The 20,026-nt window shown below is 52.4% G+C and overlaps 8 protein-coding genes across 8 annotated transcripts; 4 read left to right on the top strand and 4 right to left on the bottom strand.

Moving 5' to 3' along the window:
• Positions 1-81: 81 nt before the first annotated feature.
• On the bottom strand, positions 82-1,176 carry SNOG_12243 (hypothetical protein; the record flags this gene model as incomplete). The annotated part of the gene is made up of 1 exon (XM_001802417.1): positions 82-1,176. The coding sequence occupies one exon, from the start codon at positions 1,174-1,176 to the stop codon at positions 82-84; it is 1,095 nt and encodes a 364-aa protein (XP_001802469.1).
• Positions 1,177-1,840: 664 nt separating this feature from the next.
• SNOG_12242 (hypothetical protein) lies at positions 1,841-2,188 on the top strand (the record flags this gene model as incomplete). Its single annotated transcript, XM_001802416.1, has 2 exons — positions 1,841-2,026; positions 2,078-2,188. 2 exons carry the CDS (start codon positions 1,841-1,843, stop codon positions 2,186-2,188), a joined length of 297 nt encoding a protein of 98 aa, XP_001802468.1.
• A 158-nt stretch (positions 2,189-2,346) lies between these two features.
• SNOG_12241 (hypothetical protein) lies at positions 2,347-3,846 on the bottom strand (the record flags this gene model as incomplete). The annotated part of the gene is made up of 1 exon (XM_001802415.1): positions 2,347-3,846. The coding sequence occupies one exon, from the start codon at positions 3,844-3,846 to the stop codon at positions 2,347-2,349; it is 1,500 nt and encodes a 499-aa protein (XP_001802467.1).
• A 620-nt stretch (positions 3,847-4,466) lies between these two features.
• Positions 4,467-9,831, top strand: SNOG_12240 (hypothetical protein; the record flags this gene model as incomplete). The annotated part of the gene is made up of 3 exons (XM_001802414.1): positions 4,467-5,234; positions 5,472-8,506; positions 8,589-9,831. 3 exons carry the CDS (start codon positions 4,467-4,469, stop codon positions 9,829-9,831), a joined length of 5,046 nt encoding a protein of 1,681 aa, XP_001802466.1.
• Positions 9,832-10,999: 1,168 nt separating this feature from the next.
• Positions 11,000-12,858, top strand: SNOG_12239 (hypothetical protein; the record flags this gene model as incomplete). Its single annotated transcript, XM_001802413.1, has 4 exons — positions 11,000-11,126; positions 11,232-11,571; positions 11,625-12,493; positions 12,656-12,858. 4 exons carry the CDS (start codon positions 11,000-11,002, stop codon positions 12,856-12,858), a joined length of 1,539 nt encoding a protein of 512 aa, XP_001802465.1.
• Positions 12,859-13,179: 321 nt separating this feature from the next.
• On the bottom strand, positions 13,180-15,399 carry SNOG_12238 (hypothetical protein; the record flags this gene model as incomplete). Its single annotated transcript, XM_001802412.1, has 4 exons — positions 13,180-13,812; positions 13,940-14,295; positions 14,356-15,057; positions 15,342-15,399. The coding sequence occupies 4 exons, from the start codon at positions 15,397-15,399 to the stop codon at positions 13,180-13,182; spliced, it is 1,749 nt and encodes a 582-aa protein (XP_001802464.1).
• Positions 15,400-15,673: 274 nt separating this feature from the next.
• On the bottom strand, positions 15,674-16,636 carry SNOG_12237 (hypothetical protein; the record flags this gene model as incomplete). The annotated part of the gene is made up of 1 exon (XM_001802411.1): positions 15,674-16,636. The coding sequence occupies one exon, from the start codon at positions 16,634-16,636 to the stop codon at positions 15,674-15,676; it is 963 nt and encodes a 320-aa protein (XP_001802463.1).
• A 798-nt stretch (positions 16,637-17,434) lies between these two features.
• SNOG_12236 (hypothetical protein) lies at positions 17,435-19,905 on the top strand. Its single transcript, XM_001802410.1, has 5 exons — positions 17,435-17,479; positions 17,532-17,601; positions 17,651-17,722; positions 17,776-18,190; positions 18,238-19,905. The coding sequence occupies exons 1-5, from the start codon at positions 17,455-17,457 to the stop codon at positions 19,798-19,800; spliced, it is 2,145 nt and encodes a 714-aa protein (XP_001802462.1). The 5' UTR covers positions 17,435-17,454; the 3' UTR covers positions 19,801-19,905.
• The last annotated feature ends 121 nt before the right edge of the window (positions 19,906-20,026 follow it).

Genomic DNA, 20,026 nt, shown 5'->3' with positions numbered 1-20,026 from the left:
CTCGACTCAACTCGTTGCACCTTTCTCTCCTTTGCATCATCTCTTCTCTTCGTCCACCCACTCCCATCCACCCGATTCTACCTACCAAGAAGAACCTGCCGATATCTTTCTCCTACGGCATGTTGCATCCAAGTCAGTATTTCGTCGCTCTTGCTCACGCCAAAACTCCGGAAAATCATCCTCTTCTGAACCTCTCTCGTATTGCTCTCGCAACAGGGCATATAACTTGGAGCTGGCCTGTCGGTACTTTGCAGATGCGGTGGCCAGTTTACTTTCCTTTCTGATCAATTCACCGTCTGCTTTCTCGAGTTCGATCTGCGCGGCCTCGATACGGTCAGGTGATGTGTGGAACGTGGAAGGATAGCGAGCGGAGCTATAGGAGAGCAGAGGTGGCGTGTAGCGACCGAAGTCTTCATCGGTGTTTTCCGCGGCTTTTTCAGTTGATAAGAACCGCTTGGGCCTGGGAATTCTGCATGCATTCTGTGTCGTGGCGGGCTTCTTGGACTTGGCTCTCTTCGCGGCGCACCCAGCGTCTGGTGTGGTATTGTCATGCCAAATAGCATTACTAGGTCCGCTGACTTCGACTTGACGAATCATTCTGTCAAGCGCCTCAAGATCACGACTCAGCTCTGAATCAATCTCGTCAAAGCTGTCCCCGCCCTCGCAACTGCCGGTCCACGAGCATGTTGGACACTTCTCCTTCCCCTGGTAGTCATTAAACGGCACTAGACTCCACCATATATTTTCAGTCTCGATTGCCTTTCCATCCTCGTTCGTGAGTCGGCGAAGGTGGTCCTCTTCTACCTGTCGACTCCCGCCATGTTCCTCCCGCTGGTGGCGATCCTCAGGACGGGGGCTGGAGAATGATGCGATTCGTTCAGCAACTGGGTGACTGGTAGGACGACGGGACCAAAGATCCGAAGCTTGAACGGAACATCTCGCAGCCTGGGTCGGCAGCTGCTGAACAATGATGCGCGGCAGAGCCGGTAGCGAAGAAAACTGCTCACAACTGCAAACGCTTCCCAGGTCAGAGGGCATTTCCGAGTCATAGTCTTCACACGGGCGCTTGTATGAGTTCTCACTTTTGACTCTCGCTTGATTGGAAGTGTTGTGACGATTTTCAGGGATGTGGTAGGCGCAGGCGCAGGTGCATGTTTCGATGTGGTGGCTGGACATGTTGCTAGGTAGAGGGTTGTAGTAGATTGTTGGTTGGCTTTGTATGAATAGCTGATGCTGGAGATGATGTGTATTGAAGACGGGGAGAGTAAGACCAAGATGGGTTGCTTATATGCTGATGCTAACGTGAAGCGCGGGGCATGTGAAGAACGGGATGATGTGAAGAAGCAGGTCGATCGTAGCATTCGACGTGTGTATGGAATTCGAAGTATTTACTTCACATAACGCATGCGATCGTTACATGCAATCGGATGGCTGTCACCAGAAGGTACTTGACTACCTTGACTTGTAAAACACGCAATCGTAGCAGATCTGGTGATTGCACTGGAACCTCTCACCGACACTTTATTTGCTTGATTTAGGATACCTTAGACCTCCTGGAGTTGTGTGTTTATATAATTTGCATGGGTTTTCCAAATATCAACATGGTGGAACAGTCTGAAAGTGTTGCTTGAGTCCTCCTTGATCTGCAATTGACGAAATGAAGGAGGACCCTCTCTCGGTGAGGATGATATGACCCCTGTGCGTGCCCCACTACACACCCCAGCATCACCTGACCACTCCCTTCCTTTAGCGCTCTTGAATTATTCGCTCTTGAGTTGAGACGTCAGGTTCTCGGTCTGTGAAGACTGCCAACCGTTCTGGCACTCACAAGCATGTAGACATGGCTGCCACATTCACCAAATACAAACTCGTGTTCTTCGTCCCGCCACCCGCACTTTCAGCCTGCAAGTCCGCAATTTTCAGTGCAGGTGCAGGTCGCTTTCCCGGTCCTGGTGGTTACACCGAGTGTTGCTTCACCAGCAAAGGAGTGGGCCAATTTAGACCCGGTGATGCCGCCAATCCTAATGTACATACATTGTTTCCTTTCACTAGGAACGAGGCTGACACAAGTTGGTAGATTGGCAAAATAGGAAATTTGGAGGAGGTTGAGGAGTACAGAGTAGAAGCGATATGTGTGAACAGGGAGACGACTGTTAGAGCTGTGCACGCGCTGAAGAAGTATGCATGACTTGTAGCCTTGTTTGAGCAATCGCTAAGGAGTCAAGGGCACATCCGTATGAGGAACCAGCATACGAGGTCTATAAGATGGAGGATATATGATTGTGTAGGTGTCACGGTATAAACTAATTATCTTGAGAAGCAAGAGCTAGCTTTTGCTTCGACAGGTTACTCGGCTACACTTTGCAACACCTCTTCAATAATAGGTAGATCCCTTGTAACATCTGTCTGCCAGTTTGAAACTGCAAAGCGACAAGCAGGCTTGCCGTCCCAGGCAGTACCACTTACATATATCTTCTTCGTGGCTTTGATCTTATCCACTAAATTCTTGTTCAAGTCGCCGTCCTTTGCGCGGAAGAGTACTATGATGTATATGGTACTAAGTCGCTCTTCCATGGACTTGTCTGACTCTGGGAGTAGCTCATACGTCTCGCTTTCTAGAATGAACTTTGCGATACCCCTCGATAGGTCGATTTGGCGTTCCAGCATATCTCGATACCCTGATTTGCCATATGCTATAAGACTGGCATACACAGGCAGCGCTCTGAATCTCCGCGAGTTTTCGAGACCGACATTAAGCGGTGACATGATGCTGTCAGGTCCATTGGACGTGGCTAGATACGCAGCGTTAGGGTTTTGGAAAACACGCTCGGCGATGTGTCGATGGCGCGAGAGGAAGAAACCACAATCATAGGGCACGTTGAGTAGTTTGTGACCATCACCCGTTATGGAGTCGGCAAGCTCGAGACCGGCACAGGCTTGTGTAATGGTCTGGTAGCGTGGAGAGTCAAGTAGGCGACCCAAGATGCCGAACGCGCCATCGACGTGGATCCAAGCTCCATGCATATCGCACAATCTTCTTAGCTCCTCCATCTCTTCCAAGACGGATGTGGCAAAGAGGCCCGTGTTAACTTCAGAAGCAGAGACGGCGACTATAGAGGCAGAGCTTGGCTGCTCCATCAAACTCTTGAGCAGCTTGAAGTCGAACCTATGCGGGGCGTCTTCCCTCCCAACGTGTTTGATTGATGCTCGCCCCATACCAAGGACACTTGCTGCCTTGCTCAGCGACGAGTGGGGTACCGTCGTCAAGATTTGAATATTGTCCAATCCAGCGCGGTGCATAGCTTCCATGATACCATATTCCCCAACGCTGTTTTCCGTATGTGTGCGGTGAGCTGACGCCTCTGCAATCACGTATTCACGTCCGCACGCCAGGCCAACAACATTGCTGGCGGTTGCCCCAGTAGTGAAAATGCGATGGGGCCATTGGTCCGGCTGGAAATTGAGTAATTCGCACAGGAGAGATAATGCATGATCTTCGACATCTGTGGCAATGCTCTCGTCTGGAAGATGTACTGATACATTCTGGTCGTATGCAGTCACGAAATTGTCTGCAATGCTCGCAGCGGGCGTAACTCCACCAGTTACAAAGCCATAATAATTTGGCGAGCGGGATGATGCATTAAACGCAGGTTTCAGGTCTTCCTGAAGGTGTCTGATAGTTTCGGAAAGACCAAGCCCATCTTCTCTGAGCTGATTCGCGAGCGTCTTCCGTGCATGCTCAACGGCCTTTTGATTGGGGAGAACATGTGTGGGCGATGGCTCCAACTGTAGTCCAGCAATGGCAGAGCGAAGCAGCTCTTGATACTCGGAGCGAGCGGACTCCATGGGTTGGGCTAGAAGTATGTCAAGTTTGTTTTTGCTTATCCTGTGATCAAGGAAAAGAATGTGCTGGAGGTCGCATATGTTGAAATGCGTATGACTGTTGTAAGCACGCGAAGGAATTAGCGCACCCTAGGTCTGGAGCCTAGTCTGCACAAGGTCCACGTCGCAAGACTTGGAGATGAATCCGAGCAACAACTCGCAACTCATGATTGATGAAGAATGACGCGAACCGACTCGGGAATTTAGAAACATTAATGATGGCAGACCGTACTGATCGAATATAGACAGTACATAAGGACAGACAAGGTAGTACGTGCAGTTGCAGCTGGATGGCGTGCTTTTCTAGACGAGAGTGAAGCTCATTGCAGATGAGACGCGAGCTAGAGGCATCGAGAAGCGGCCTTTCCAAGGTTCAATGCTGACATGGGGGCGCCATGTCACGTGGGCTGGTGTGGGGAAGGTGCCCGGGTGTGGCTGATGACTTGGGCAGACGCGTCAAACAACGCGACTAGCGAACAGCTTTGGCAGCCGTCGCCACAACCACGACGCAACACCCAGCGAACTTCGCATGCCAACGCGTAAACAATCCCCGCGGAGCCCTACGACGACAATGCGACACTCTAATGCCTCAGAACAATTTTAAGAAGCACCTATCGTGGCTGTTATCCGAGAAGCCTTTCGTCCCGTCCGCCGCCTCGCTCGTTGCCTATGACCCCGACGCTCCCACGAGCTCCACGACCCTTTCACAGCCCTGTTCCTTCCTGCTCGAACACGCAGTAAACAATGAGCCGGGGCCTGAACCAGAGCCTGCCAACGTGCCACCGCCTGTACCACCCGTCAACCGACCGCCTCCACCCCGCACCCTCACCCGGACCAAGACCATCGACATACACAAACCCCCTGAGCCGGAGCGCGCCACGGCGGATATGGCGAGGTTGCGCGCAACACCAGGCAGCGGCAAACCAAGACTTGTGCTAGCAGGACTACCCCAGAATGGCTCAACCGAGGCGCCAGCAAGCAGAGACGACTCGTCGTTCGTTACCAGACGAGACGGAAACCCTTCGCGACCCAAGACTCGTACTTTGGTCGCACCAGCATTCAAAGACGCAGAGAGTAACAAGCAGCGTCGTACCGTCGCCGAAGTTGAGTCGATTGACCTCACCGGAGACGACGAGATCCGCTCTTCTCCAGTTCCAGCTGCAACTGCTCGCGGCAAGAAGCGGAAGAGCGACGAATATGCAGCGGACCTTCAGCGGACCAAATCGCCACGACCTACTCCCGCTGCCCCCAAACACAGTCCTGAAACCATGGTGGACGAGTTTCCCGATATCGATGATATCGTCATGGCTCCAAGTGACCCACCACCTCCGTACTCAACTATTGTGCACACTGCGAGTAGAGGCATCGAACAAGGCCTTCGCATTGGATCAAGCACGGAGCCATCACCTTCCACACATCCTCGAAAACGTAAATCGCTGAGTCGTGCACCGTCAGAAACGTTGGCTCCTGCACGAAAGCTAGGAAAACAATCACGCAGTCCTTCCCCATCAAAGGCCAGGCCTATTCCTGTTGGTGACGTTGAAAGCAGCACACCTCGATTACGAACGCCGGCAACGCGCAGAGTCCAGCACGCCGTAATGGACTCCGAAGACGAGGAGTTTGGTGACTTCGACGATATGGAAGTCGACACGGGATCCCGGGTCAGGTGGCCATCGCCTGGGAACGAGAAAGTGCGCGCAGAGACTCCCAGTACAAGTCCAAGTAAAAAGGAACGAGGCCAATCTCAGCTGCCGATTCGTTCTCCAGCCAAAGCGCCACAAAGTCCCGGGTCCCGCGAAGATATCAACATTTCGATGCCGACACCGATTCAGTCGCAATCATCTAGGAAAGAAATGCACTCGACATCGAAACCAACGCCAACACCACTAGCATCAGTTGCACTGAAGGAGGCTGTGCCGTCCTCTTCCGAGCTCTCCAAAGAGAGGAAAGATGCCATCAAGCAAGACATTGAACTGTTCTTAGCATCGGAAGGCCGTCGTCTACAAGATCATCTCAATGCGGCGAATTCGGCCTGGGAGACAGCTCGTGCAGCCTTTTTAATGCACCTGGAACAGGCCTGCAAGCCAGACGCTTCCGAGCAGGATAGAATCCACCGTTCTCGTTCGCGAAAAGATGCCGTGGAGCAGCTGATCGCCTTGAAGACCAAGCGCGACAGTCTTGTTGCACAGCGTCAAAACGTCAAGAAAAAACTCGAATACGACCTAGACATCGGGCAATTCGATGCGGCAGACGGTGAGACCCTCAATAGACTTTACAAGACACTGGAGGATGTGCAGATACAGATGTACTATCTCTTGGATACAGCCGGGATCAAACCGCAAAAGAAGGTCACGGTGAAGTTCGAGACCATGCGACCAAGCAGTGTGATGGTGCAGTCCACTCAAGTGAGCCCTGTAGGGAAGAAGTCCAAGGTTGCGCCAGGTCCAGCACTCAGTCACATGCAGCAGACACAATACGTCAAACAGACGCAATTTGGTGCGCAGGAACTGTGGTCGCCGACACATAGCATTCGATTTGCCCAAGGGCAGGTGCCGGGATCTCCTCCAATACCGCCTCTGAACCTGGGTTCCCGCACACAGACCGCCCATCGCATGGTAGAGAGATCAACTACAAATTCCCGAGAACGTCCACATCGAGTACCTGAGACGCCACAAAGGCATCGCTCGCCCTTCCGAACGGACGCCACTACTCGCAAGCACGATGACCTGACCTCTTTCAATGCTCCAGACGAGTTCGGAGACTTGGACTTCGAAGAGGACGAGAATCTTTTCATTAACAATATGGGGTCACCTTCGGGCCCGATAGAAATACATGATGACAAGATCGACGAGGACTTTTGCGAGGATGATGAAGAAGACTTCATGCACGAAATAAGCAACATTGAGAACGAAGGACCTGGTGGCTTCGACTGGAAAGGAGATAGGGCTACCCAACAAGTCTCAACGAACACACGAGAAGTCTTCCGTGAAACGACAGTTAATAAGGTCCCGCCTCGAAATCCACCAGCCTCGCCAAAGAAGGCGCAGCTGGTTATGCCTGGCAAGAATCTGCCCGGCATGAACTTTCCCTGGTCACAGGACCTGCGAAATACTCTGATCCATCGATTTGGACTACGAGGTTTCCGGCCAGGTCAACTCGATGCTATCAACGCAACCCTTGGTGGCGAGCATTGTTTCGTATTGATGCCAACGGGAGGCGGCAAGTCCTTGTGTTATCAGTTGCCCGCGGTAATCACAAGTGGTAAGACACAAGGCGTCACTATCGTCGTTTCGCCACTGCTCAGCTTGATGGAAGACCAGGTCACGTCTGCCATGGAGCGCTTCAATGTGCAGGCGTTTTTGATCAACGGCGAATCAACACAGGCGCAAAAAACTCACATTATGGAAGGTCTACGAGAGCGAGATCCTCAGAAATTCATGCAGCTCCTCTACGTGACACCTGAGATGCTTAGCAAGAATCAAAGGATGATCAGCGCTTTCCAGCAACTGCATTCCCGGCGCCGTCTCGCCAGGATCGTGATTGACGAGGCACATTGTGTCAGCCAATGGGGCCATGACTTCCGTCCGGATTACAAGGCACTTGGGGATGTTGTTCGACAATTTCCAGGAGTCCCAGTCATTGCACTCACAGCGACAGCGACTCAGCTCGTTCGCACAGATGTGGTCGCGAATTTAGGTATCCAAGGATGCCGCCAGTTCTCCCAGAGCTTCAATCGGCCCAATCTCTCCTACGAAGTGCTGCCCAAATCCAAGAATATCATCAACGACATTGCGAAGCTGATCAAAGAGAAGCACGACAAGAAATCTGGCATTATATATTGCTTGTCCCGCAAGAGCTGCGAACAGGTCGCCGAAAAGCTTTCAAATCTCGGCATCAGTGCATTCCATTACCATGCTGGTATGGAGCCCGCCGAACGATCTGCCGTCCAGCGCAAGTGGCAACATAACGAGTACCACGTTATTGTTGCAACAATAGCGTTTGGTATGGGTATTGACAAAGCCGACGTGCGTTATGTGGTCCATCACACGCTTCCCAAGAGCTTGGAGGGTTACTACCAAGAGACTGGTCGTGCCGGCCGCGATGGTAAACGATCAGATTGCTACTTGTACTACCAGTATGGCGATTGCAGGTCGCTGCGTAAGATGATTGATGACGGCGAAGGAAGCTGGGAGCAAAAACAGCGGCTGCACGACATGTTGCGCAGCGTTATTCAGTTCTGCGAGAACAAGGCTGATTGCCGTCGTGCCCAAGTGCTGGGCTACTTCAGCGAATCGTTCGACCCCTCGAAATGCAAATCCACATGCGACAACTGCCGGTCTGACTCGACGTTTGTGACCAAAGATTTGACAGAGTATGCTGCCATGGCTATCAAGCTTGTGAGCCAGGTCCATGAAGGCAATGTTACAATGCATCAGTGCGTTGATGCATTTCGAGGCGCAAAGAACGCCAAGATTGGAAGTTCGGGCCTGAAGGAACATGGATGGGGCTTTGGTGAAGATCTCGAACGCGGTGATAACGAGCGTATCTTCCAGCATCTCCTGGATGCAGGAGCCCTGAAGGAGAAGAGCAAAACGAACAAGTCCGGCTTCGCAACCAACTATCTGCATGTAAGTCGGAATCACCAGGAACCATGAGCGTCACTGACAACTTTAGCCGGGCTCACGAGGCAATGACTACGAAAGCAGACGCAAGACATTGAAGATGCAGGTCAGGTCATCTCCACGCAAGCCACGCGCTAAAGAGCCAGCTGCAAAGAAGGCAAAAAAGCCACGAACAGACTTTCCTTCTACCAACGTCTCCTCCCCCATACGTGCGCCCAAACAAAAGATTCGCCAATACGCTTACAGCATGGACGATAATGACGAAGACGAGGCGTTTGACGCACCCCGCCATCCTACTCGCAAAAAGAAAGCTCGCGGGTATGAAGACGATGGTTTTGTGGTGGACGACGATGACCTCGATGGGGATTTTCCACCTGTGCGGGTGGCCCGGTCCGTCAAGACAGCGCAGGGGAAGAAGCCAGAGTGCCCGATGCCGAGTCCAGAAGAAAGGGTAGAACAGTTGGACGACAACCAGTCATGCACTTATATAGACTTCATGACTGGTGCAAGAAAACTGCGCAAGGAGATTATGGTTGCGAAGGATATTCGGAACCCGATTTTCAACGACACCGTGCTTCAAAACATGGGATTGGAGTTACCCAAGGACTTGGACGAGATGCTCTTGCTTCCAGAGATCAGGCCGGAGATGGTTGAGCGTTACGGGAAAAGATTCATGCCTCTCATCACGAACTCCAGAAAACTTTACAGGGGCAATGTCCCCGAGCGCAGGATTCTACAGTCTATCGGGCAGACTAAGCACAGCGTCGTGGACGAGGACGATGACGACGACGATGGTGAGATTCTAGACCCCAACCATCAGAACATCATCGACCTGTGTAGCGAGGGTGAGGGAGAGGGAGAGGGAGAGGGAGAGGGAGAGGCTGCTCCCGCAATCGAAGACACGGAAAGCAATTACTTCGACTCTGAGGATGATGATGGTGACTTGCATACTAGTCACCACTTTGCACAACACATCGATCCCGAGGTCGAAGCCTTCAATAATCGTATGACCCAGCTTGGTCCTGCAGTACCGAAATCGACGAAAGTCTCCGGAGCCTCATCAGCAAGAGTTGGTTCGAGAGCGCCGGCTGCGAAGAAAGGCAAGACTTTTCGCCGCAACGGATCTGGCAGCTTTGGCGGCAAGTCATACGGGGGTGTAAAGAAACGAGCAGCCAAGGTATCTGGTGGTCGCGCTTCTGGTGGCACAGGAACGACCAAGAAGGCCGCCACAGGTAGCCGCAGAGGCGGAGCACCTGGTGGAGGAGAACCTAGCGGAGGAGGGGCGTTGCCGGGTTCCTGGGGCGTTATCATGGCGATGCCCACGTGAAACCCCAATTCAGAACCATCACCGTGGACGAGCGATGAGTGAACTCCAATTCTTTTAAATAGTGGGCTTCGAATATTCACTACAGGCCCTCATCACGATGTAATGCATTTCTAGCATGATATGAATGACTTACTATATTGACTTTCATGGTTTGACACTTCCTTCCGTGAGCCGTGAATCAATCAACGAGACGGCAAACTTTTAGTGCATCCTAACCAGAACGATAGATTTGTGTCTGTCTAAGCGCAACGTATTGATGCGTACGCCAACTTGTGTGCTAAAATGAGCGGAAAGGATTGCCCTCCCACATGCATGCGTCTCGTAGCGAGGCTTTGCGGGCACTAGTGGCGCGCGGCATACCTAATTCAATCTTCTAAAGGTAATTCTCGCCGCAACCTCGACTTGCTAGGCACAAAGTTGGACAAACGGCAGCAGCATAATTGGGCAGTTCGCAGCTCGGGGCAATGCACGGCGCGGGACGATGCGACGACGTTTTCTGGGGAAACTGGGGTTACATACTGTATTTACACTTATTATGGAGTCTCCAGGTCAAACACCGCGGTGACTGGCGCTCGACACGCGCCTAGATGACGACAGAGGCGGGGAGGAGAACAATTGCAACGTGAAGGTCGATGCTGAGAATTCACACTTTGGTATCACATTTTAGAACCTCATAGCAACATTGGGAAGAGTGATCCATTGTTGACTGTCATTATTTTCAAGTGCTTGCATACAGAGGCACTGGAGCATCTCGGGGAGTCTCGGACAAAGGCCCACAGAAACCTCTGGCAATCCGATGTCCGGATATTCCAACGATCGAGAAGATCCGTGCACATTGTCGCTCTAATGATCGCGATTTTCTAGCAGGTTCTGTGATGTCCCATCAACCTTGACAGACGCAAGGTTCCATAGCCACGTGAACAGTATCGCCGCAAATTTCCACGTACACTTGCGTCCGCCATACCAAAAGTTGGCTTGTGGCAGACGTCAGTATCAAGCCAGGGGAATTGGACACGCGCGGGTGCTCCACTAGACAGACCCATTGCCGAGCAGACGGAATCTTGGAGACAAGACGTATAAGTAAGTCGATCCTCTCAACACATTTCTTCGTTGGCTGGCTGCTTCAGTTCACATCGAACGGTGTTCCACTCCACCTTACAGAGCCAACATGTCACACGATACAATGGATAAGAAGGATGCTGTTGACATTACACCAGCTCAGTCACACGTCCATCAGGAGGTTGCGGAAATGCATGACAAGGCACTGGTGACACGCGAGCCATATGGCAAGTCTGGTACGTTCATATTGATACCTAATCAAGTCACAGGTCGACACATTGAACGTTGGCTAACACGTTAATCAGGTTTTGCGGGTCTCTTTTCAAGTCCCTATGTCGCAGCATGCGCTCTCTTCGCCACGCTTGGTGGTCTGCTTTTCGGCTACGACCAGGGAGTAATCAGTGTCACACTGGTCATGGACCAGTTTTTGGGCCGTTTCCCTCGCGTTTCTGCTGAGGCCTCGGGGGCAGGGTTCTGGAAAGGTCTTATGACTGCCATGCTTGAGCTCGGTGCTTTGATTGGTGCGCTATTTGCCGGGTATCTTGCGGACAAGCTTTCGAGGAAATATGCGATTGTGGTCGCTGTCTGTGTTTTTACTGTCGGCAGTATCCTACAGACAGCGGCAATTGAGTATGCTATGCTAACGATTGGACGCTTGATTGGTGGTATGGGCATTGGAGCGTGAGTGATATCATTGTCCACCTTCGCTTCTTCATATGGCTGACGGTATACAGCCTTGCAACAATTGCGCCGTTGTACATCTCCGAGATCGCTCCTCCAGAGATCCGCGGTGCCTTGCTCGTACTCCAAGAACTTAGTATCGTTCTTGGCATTGTTGTCGCTTTCTGGACCACATACGGTACACGATACATGGCTGGCGAATGGGCATGGCGTCTACCTTTCTTCCTGCAAATGGTTCCTGGTTTCGTCCTCGGCGTGGGCATATTCTTTCTCCCCTTTTCACCACGATGGCTTTCCGCTAAAGGCCGCGATGACGAAGCACTACAGGTATTAGCGAAGCTGCGGCGAGCGCCTACCAATGACTCCAGAGTCTTTCAAGAGTGGTGTGAAATCCGCGCCGAGGTAACGTTCAAGCAAGAAGTCAATCGCGAAAGGCACCCAGAGCTCCAAGCTCCCACGCGTTCAAACAGGATCAAGCTCGAGTTAGCATCCTGGATGGACTGCTTCCGACACGGCTGCTGGAAGCGCACTGTTGTCGGTGTAGGCATCATGTTCTTCCAGCAATTTGTCGGTATCAACGCATTAATTTACTACAGCCCAAGTCTTTTCAAAACCCTGGGCCAGAACTACGAGATGCAGCTCCTCCTCTCCGGAATCATTAATTGCACGCAACTCGTCGGTGTGGCCACCAGTCTGTGGACAATGGATCGCTTCGGACGACGTCCTCTGTTGCTTATAGGAGCGGGCTTGATGTTCATCTGCCACCTGATCATTGCTGTACTTGTTGGAAAGTTTGGCGACCGTTGGGCAAGCTATGCCGTAGAAGGCTGGGTCGCAGTCGCCTTCCTGTTCTTCTACATGTTCTCTTTCGGAGCAACTTGGGGTCCAGTTCCATGGGCCATGCCATCGGAGATCTTCCCGAGTTCGCTACGAGCGAAGGGAGTCGCATTATCTACTTGCAGTAACTGGTTCAATAACTTCATCATTGTAAGTCTTGAGATTCTATCTTCTCTTTAGAAGGCAGCATGCTGAATTACATAAAAGGGCCTCATCACACCTCCTTTGATTCAGAATACTGGCGCAGGCGCATACACTTTCTTCGCGGTCTTCTGTCTTCTCGCTTTCATCTTCACATTCTTTTGCGTGCCTGAGACGGCCGGAAAGACGCTTGAAGAGATGGACTCGGTTTTCAAGGATATTAGCAGTGAGGCGGAAGAACAGAAGAAGACACGCATCATGGCGGAGATTGTCGAGGGTAACAGGGGTAGATATACGACCTCTGCCTGAAAAAGCAGTGGAGCGTTGATATATTTGGATAATGTAATAATGTTATACCCATTTTACTTAGAGGTTTGAAAGATTATGACAAGTCTTCTTCCCACTAATTCTTTCAGCTCGATCAGCCCACCCAACACAACCTCCAATGTCAGTTGTGTAATAGAAGGCCGCATTAGTATCCTCGGGTATTCCAACAACTTGCTATTATAGGCCAGCGATACACGAGCCTGAATAGATTCAGTATCTACGCAGTGCTGTCTTGAGCGACTACAAAAACTTTGAAGATGTATAACCTTCAACTTGACTGTACGCTTTCATGTACAGCGTCATCTAAACCCCTTTCTTCCTATCTCCTCTGTCTCTCATGCGCTCTTCCCACTTCCCCACGCACCCCCTCCAATCCTCCGGTCCATGCCCTGCAAACATACCTTTGCCCGCGCCGCCAAACATACCCTTCCCCATACCTAAATCCTCCATCAAAACATCAAAATACGGCAACGTATCCCAAACCAAATCCGGAGCTGACCTGCCATACCCACCCGCGGCCCTGAGCGCACAATACTGACTGTCGCGATATGTCCTGCTCAGCACTTCCTCGTGCGACCCGAGAGGCAGTTGGTCGGCGAAATACGCACTGATCCAGAGGGATTGGATGTATGCGGCAGGGTAGGTGCCCAGGGTATATAGAGCGCCGGCAAAGGCAAGGGAGCGGGATTGGAGAGTATTGGGAGGGACCATGAAGCGGTGGAGACGTTTTGGTTGGGGAAAGGGAAAGGGATCGGGAGAGGGGTGTTTGTCTGTGAGGGAAGTATAGTCAGATGGATGGGCATCTCGTGTGTCGCGAAGGGATGGGTCAGGGTGGTTGGTGCGAGATGTGTTGCGGTCGAGGATGGGGAAGTGTTCTCGGAGAGAATGTGAGGCGTTTTGGATCATGGCGGCCTCGTAGAGGTCGAGGGGTGATGTCTGGTTATGTTAGTGGGTTATGCGGAGAGAGGGAATAGAGACGTACTGAAGCCAGTGCCAATTTCTTGTTTAAACTCTCCGGCTCCCAACGGATTGTATTACAGGCTTCCCAGCCCGTTGCGCATACGACTGCATCAAGCTTCTCAATCGAGTTCCCTCCGTCCTTCAGCAGCACCTCCCATCCCGCGCCAAACCTCTCCACTTCATCAATAACAACCTTGATCTTCCCCTCTCTTACCAGGTCGTAGAAGTTCGTAGGATAATTATGAATACTCAAATCGTTGGCGACTTCAAACGCGCCTCGCCACGGTACCAGTTTCTCAGTCTCAGGGTGATTATGCAGCTTATTCAACGCAATAACGTCGTCGCCCAGGATCTTCCAAAACGCGGAGACGACCATACGACCCAGACGTGTGCGGTGCAGGAGGGCACGGATCCAACCTTCGAGACCGATTGTGCGGGCCCATGGGCATGGGGACATGACTAACAATCTCAGATTAGCATGCATTATATCATCGTGAGGAGTTCATAGGGGGGACGTACAGCCGAAGAAGCGAGTGAAGACCAGTTTTTCCAGCCACAACTTGAATGGAGTGACATGCGATGGCGCCATCCAGTTTGGACCGTTGCCAGATGGGCGGATCAGAAGGGTGACGGTTGCGCCTGGTTGTGTTGCACAAGCGTACGCCACGTCCCAGGCAGACTTGCCGCCTCCGATGACGAGGGTATGTTTGTTGGGTCTCACTATGTGCTCGTAGCGAGCGGACAATTCTTTGGAGTGGATGACAACAGGCTCAAAGGCGGGTGACGTTGGATACTTTGGCATCTTGGGCTTGTTCGTGTTGCCTATGGCGATGATGAGCTTTGTCGTGATGATGTCAAAAGTTCCTTCGGAGGAGGTAGATAGGCACTGTAGGCTCCAGCCTTCTTCGGCCTTCTTGATGACTTCCACCTTGGTGTTACTCCTGATGAGCTCGTGCAATCCATTCTCATCGACAAAGGCTCCCAGATATTCGTTCATGTTTGCTCCGTGGATATGCTCTCCTTTCCTGACGCCGAACCTTTGCTCACTCATAGGAAAATCTGGATGCTCGTACATTCCAAGCTGGTTATTTGTCTTCAAACCTGGGAAGAGACGTTCCTTAGACCATGTGCCGCCAAAAGAGTCTGCCGCATCAAGGATGAGAATGCTAGCTTCAGGGTTCAGGCGGTGATAAGTCGCTGCACTAGTGAGGCCAAAAATGCCTGCAAATTGTCAGTCATGTCTCTTTACATGGCATAGGCTGGGATTTTTAACAATGTTGTACAACAAGTCATCAAATCTGACGGACAGGAGAGAGGGAAATCTCATAGCCCGAAGCTCTACACAGTATCATTAGGCTCCGACTGCGACGGCAAGGTTTGGTGTATAGCTTCAGACTATGAGTTAAGCTGATACCTGTTGCAACCTGGTTGCTTTCCGTTGTAGTTGGCAACATGTAGTATCTGAGCCATGCAATGCTGACGAGGCCGAGAGATGTCATACGTACCCGCACCCACAACAACCAAGTCCGTTCGTTCCATGCCTTGCTCCAACGACTCGTCCATCGCTATTATCGCAACAATTCCAAAAAAGGAGTCAAAGTTTTCAGAGACCTCGGAGATAAGATGCGCTGAAGGATCGTGTAAGGATCGAACGCTAAGGATAAATGCAGTGGGGGCGGAATCCTCATCCAGCCAGACGCATGCCGATAGTGGAGTTTATGCATGTAAGAAAGCCTCGTGATCCGTGTAACAGTGAGATACATAACGCGATGAGATAGCCGACAGATGAGACTGAACAGTTGTCATTATAGATTAGAAGCCGCAACGAATAAAAGTTTCACAGTTTTGCCTTGACAGATCCAACTCCAGCTTGCACTTGTACCTTTCCAGAAGCATCAGTATCGACTGTGACGACTACTCCCTCCGCAGCTGAATGATTGGGCTTCAAAAGGATCTCCTGGCAGTCTTCCAAACCAACGTCGTTTGCGAATTGCACCACAACGAAATCTATGGGTCGGTCACCAATCACAATCATAGGCGCGTGCCATGTACCTGCTCCATACGTCACAGCCTGAGCACCATTTGCGACAAAAGCGCGGAGGTTCTTCAGGTCTGGGAGACCCGGCCCCTTTGGTCGTGCCGAAGCAGGTAGTCTTGAGAATGAACTGGGCGGCGGTGTACTCTCAGTCGAGTATGGGCTCGGCCTAGCTCGCGCAAATATGTCCTTCAAGCTCTTCTTTCTTTCGACGTGCGGTGTTGGATATGGAGGTGGTCTTCCCGTGTTCCTCCTCGACGCGCTCGCAGGAAGAGTAGGCGCGACGATGACTAAGTACTGTGTATGCTTCTCCGCCGGCGACAAGCCCATTGGGACGAACGTCTGCGTCGTGAACGGATGTCGTTCGAGGATGCCCACATCCAGCAGCTGTCTCCGAAAGTTCCCACCCAGATCATCATCGTCGTCGAGCTCCAGGTCGCCCCAGCTCGACGGCATGCTCTCACTGGGCTCATGTGGTCTGAGTTCGCGCGGTGCGCAAACAAACATGTTCATGACGGCTCTCGCAGGCTTCTTACTCGGCGCAAGGCTGTAGAGATTGGACATGTGCGAGACATCGAGGTACTTTGTGGCAGAGCCTTGGTTTGCATTGACGCTTTCGGGCGGTGGTATACGCTGCGGAATGGGGAGCTTTGCAGAGAGAGATGTTGTGGGGTTTTCTACGATGACACCGAATTGCGCGAATGCAGTGGGCGTGAGCAACTCGATTGGTATTCGAATTGACGGCGCGGGCATAGACGTCGGCATGTTTGTTGTGTGGCTGGAGTGTTGTTTGCTCCAAGAGCTGGTGATGGCCGAGATGGGGAAGTGGAGCACGGGAGCTCGCAGGAAGCTCGGCTGGCACGAGCATGTGACGACGCGCTAAGATAGCGATATGACACCTGGAATGCAATTATTTTGTCGTGACAACTCAACTTTGGTTTTCATGGAGCTCATCTTGGGAGTAGATATCCAAAATGCTGGATAGTCGCGGTCGCAACTGAGATGTTGTCTCTTATAGCAGAAGATGTAGGAGGCCGTGTCCTGAAAATGCTCAATGAAGCCACGCACTTGCAGTTGGATGTTTCTCCACACAAGGGAAATTCTTCATATCCGCATGTCAAGAGCATACATCCGGCAGCTGTATTGGACACGCAAAATCAATCACATCCTGTCTATGATTGTGGACGTAACCCCTCCGGCGCATCCTGGCTGCCCAAGGCTGATGTCACACTCGACAACGGCCCGCAGTTTCTCCGGGCGCAACTAGCGCGTACCCTTCGTTTTCTTCGAGTGTCGGGCAGTGTCATTCACGTCTCCCAAGTCACACGGTCGCGCTTCAATTCCTTGCCCGTGGTCCTTCCTCTCCCCTCCGCCCTGCCCGCTGCCGCTGCGTGCGCCCCACAGTCTGCCTTTGGCCATACAAACCCCCAAGAACTACGTCACCCTCGCACACTCGACGTGTTCCTGTCTTAGCCTTTCTCACCGCCAACGACGACGCAACAGTCCCCCAGTTGACACAGACTCGCGACCACCAGCACCTTGTCCCAGCCCGCTTTGTACCTCTACTGTAACTTTAACTAGTTATGGCGGCCCCCACACAGTTGGCTTGTGAGTACCCTAGACTGCTCCCCGCGAAGAGCCAAAACTAAGACACGTGCAGATCGCACTTCCAAGGGCATCGGGCTCTTCAATGCCGCTCCCGTCTACGAGCCTCTGCCAGGATTCCAGAAGTGAGGCGCACAACGGTACTCCCAGGAATCCGCTGCTGACTTGAGATAGACCTGAGGGCAACCTGAGGTGCTGCTGCTACTCGCCCGACAGCAAGTATTTTGCCTGGGCGTCACCCGAACAGTACGTCTATCCTCAAACACCAACACCTTGGCCTTTCTGACATGTGATTGCAGGGTTTCGGTCGTTGACGCCTCGCTCGGCCATGTCATTACTACGCTCCCCACCCCCAACGTCTTCGAGCTCGGTTTCTCACCCCTCGGCACATACATCATCACGTGGCAGCGCCCCACCAAAGACGAAGAAGGCAATGCGGTGAAGAACCTGAAGGTCTGGAGGACTGTGTCTGAAGCTGAAGATGGCGGACACTCGCTGGTCGGCGAATACGTGCAGAAGAACCAGACTGGCTGGAACCTGCAATATACGTCAGACGAGAAGTTTTGCGCGCGCACCGTGACCAACGAGGTGCAATTCTACCAGTCGCACGATCTGCGCACCGTTTGGAACAAGCTCCGCGTTGAAGGAGTGACGGACTTTGCCGTGTCGCCCGGAAACACTCACTCGGTGGCTGTTTTTGTCCCAGAGCGCAAGGTGAGATTTTTTCGAGTGTCAACTTGGGCCCGCTAACAATTTCGTAGGGTATGCCCGCTGCGGTCAAGGTCTTCCAGGTGCCTCAATTCAACTCTGCCATCTCACAGAAGACGTTTTACAAGGGCGACAAGGTCCAGCTAAAATGGAACGATCTTGGTACCAGCCTGATTGTTCTTGCTCAGACCGAGGTCGACAAGACGAACAAGAGCTACTACGGCGAGACGAACATGTACATCCTGAGCGCCAACGGCTCGTTCGATTCGCGCATCACCCTGGACAAGGAGGGCCCGATTCACGACGTCTCTTGGTCCCCGAACTCGAAAGAGTTTGGTGTCGTCTATGGATACATGCCGGCGAAGACTACCATTTTCAACGCCCGCGCTGTTCCACAGCACAATTTCGATCTGGGCCCGCGCAACACGATCCTTTTCTCGCCCCACGGTCGCTACGTACTTGTTGCCGGTTTTGGTAACTTGGCTGGCGACATGGACATCTACGATTTGGAGAAGAACTACCACAAGCTGTGCACCATCAAGGCATCCAACTGCACTTACTGCGAGTGGAGTCCCGATGGCAAGCACATTCTTTCGGCCATCACCAGCCCGCGTCTCCGTGTGGACAATGGTATTCGCATCTACCATATTGGTGGACAGCTAATGTACAACGAGGAGATGACAGAGATGTACCACGTTACCTGGCGCCCACAGTCTCCCTCGGTCCATCCTCTGGGCAATCCGCTGAACCCCATGCCGACTCCTCACCCATCGGCTCTCGCGTTCTTGAGCACTCAGAAAACGCCCTCGAAGCCCGCTGGTGCGTACCGACCTCCCGGCGCACGCGGCACCACTACACCGCTGTTGTTCAAACGTGAAGACGAGGGCGGCGCAGCTTACAGCAACACGGGCATTTCGTCTACGAACGTAGGCTTCCAGAACGGATTCGGCAAGCCCCGCCGTCGCGAAGTTCCCGGTGCGGAGACAGTCGACTCCCTGCCTCCTGGTGCTGCTCCCGGTGGCGGTGTCAGTCTCACTGGTGCCGTTGACGGTGACGGAGAGCTGTCCAAGGCGGCGCTGAAGAACAAGAAGAAGCGCGAGGCCAAGAAGGCTCGTGAGGCCGCCGACAAGGCTGCTGGTCTCGCTGCTGATGGGATTAATGCTCCCACCGGCCCCGCGAGCGCTGGTCGTAGCCCGGAACGTCGTAATGGCCCACAGCAGCGCAGCCGCAGCAAGACTGGAAACGGCGGATATGGAGGACGAAGCGCTAGCCAGCACCGCAACTTTGGCAACAGCCCCAGCCGTCACCCTGGCCAGGAAGGAAACCACAGGCAGATGATGGGCCAGCAACACCACCAGCGCCATGGATCTGGGCAGGCTCCTCTTCCTCCGATCCAGACGGAAAATCAGGGTCCTGCTCCCGACCTCACTGTCACCAGCCCTGGCGATGGCAACCCGCAAGACAAGAAGATGCGTGGCCTGCTCAAAAAGATGCGCGCTATCGACGAGCTCAAGATGAGGCAAGCTGGCGGTGAGAAATTGGAGGATACGCAGATTAAGAAGATTGCAACCGAGGAGCAGATCAGGAAGGAGCTCAACGCGATTGGCTTTGCTTGAATGTGTCAAGATGTAAGATGTGGAGGTTGAGAAGCGAGATTGGATATCAAACGTAGAGTAGTATACAGTGCTACCCATAACCCATAAAATCATTCTTCGTGTGCGAAGATCTTCCGAATCATGACTTGACGTGCTGCTCAAGTTTTAATTTTTAGGTATCATTGTCATTGAAAAGATTGAAACCCTTCGCCAAACGCCGGAATGCTAACAACGCCATGCTATGCAG

This window comes from Parastagonospora nodorum (genome assembly GCF_000146915.1).
Source record: "Parastagonospora nodorum SN15 chromosome Unknown scaffold_21, whole genome shotgun sequence".
In the NCBI taxonomy this organism is placed as follows: domain Eukaryota; kingdom Fungi; phylum Ascomycota; class Dothideomycetes; order Pleosporales; family Phaeosphaeriaceae; genus Parastagonospora; species Parastagonospora nodorum.
This window is presented reverse-complemented; position numbering and strand designations above follow the sequence as displayed.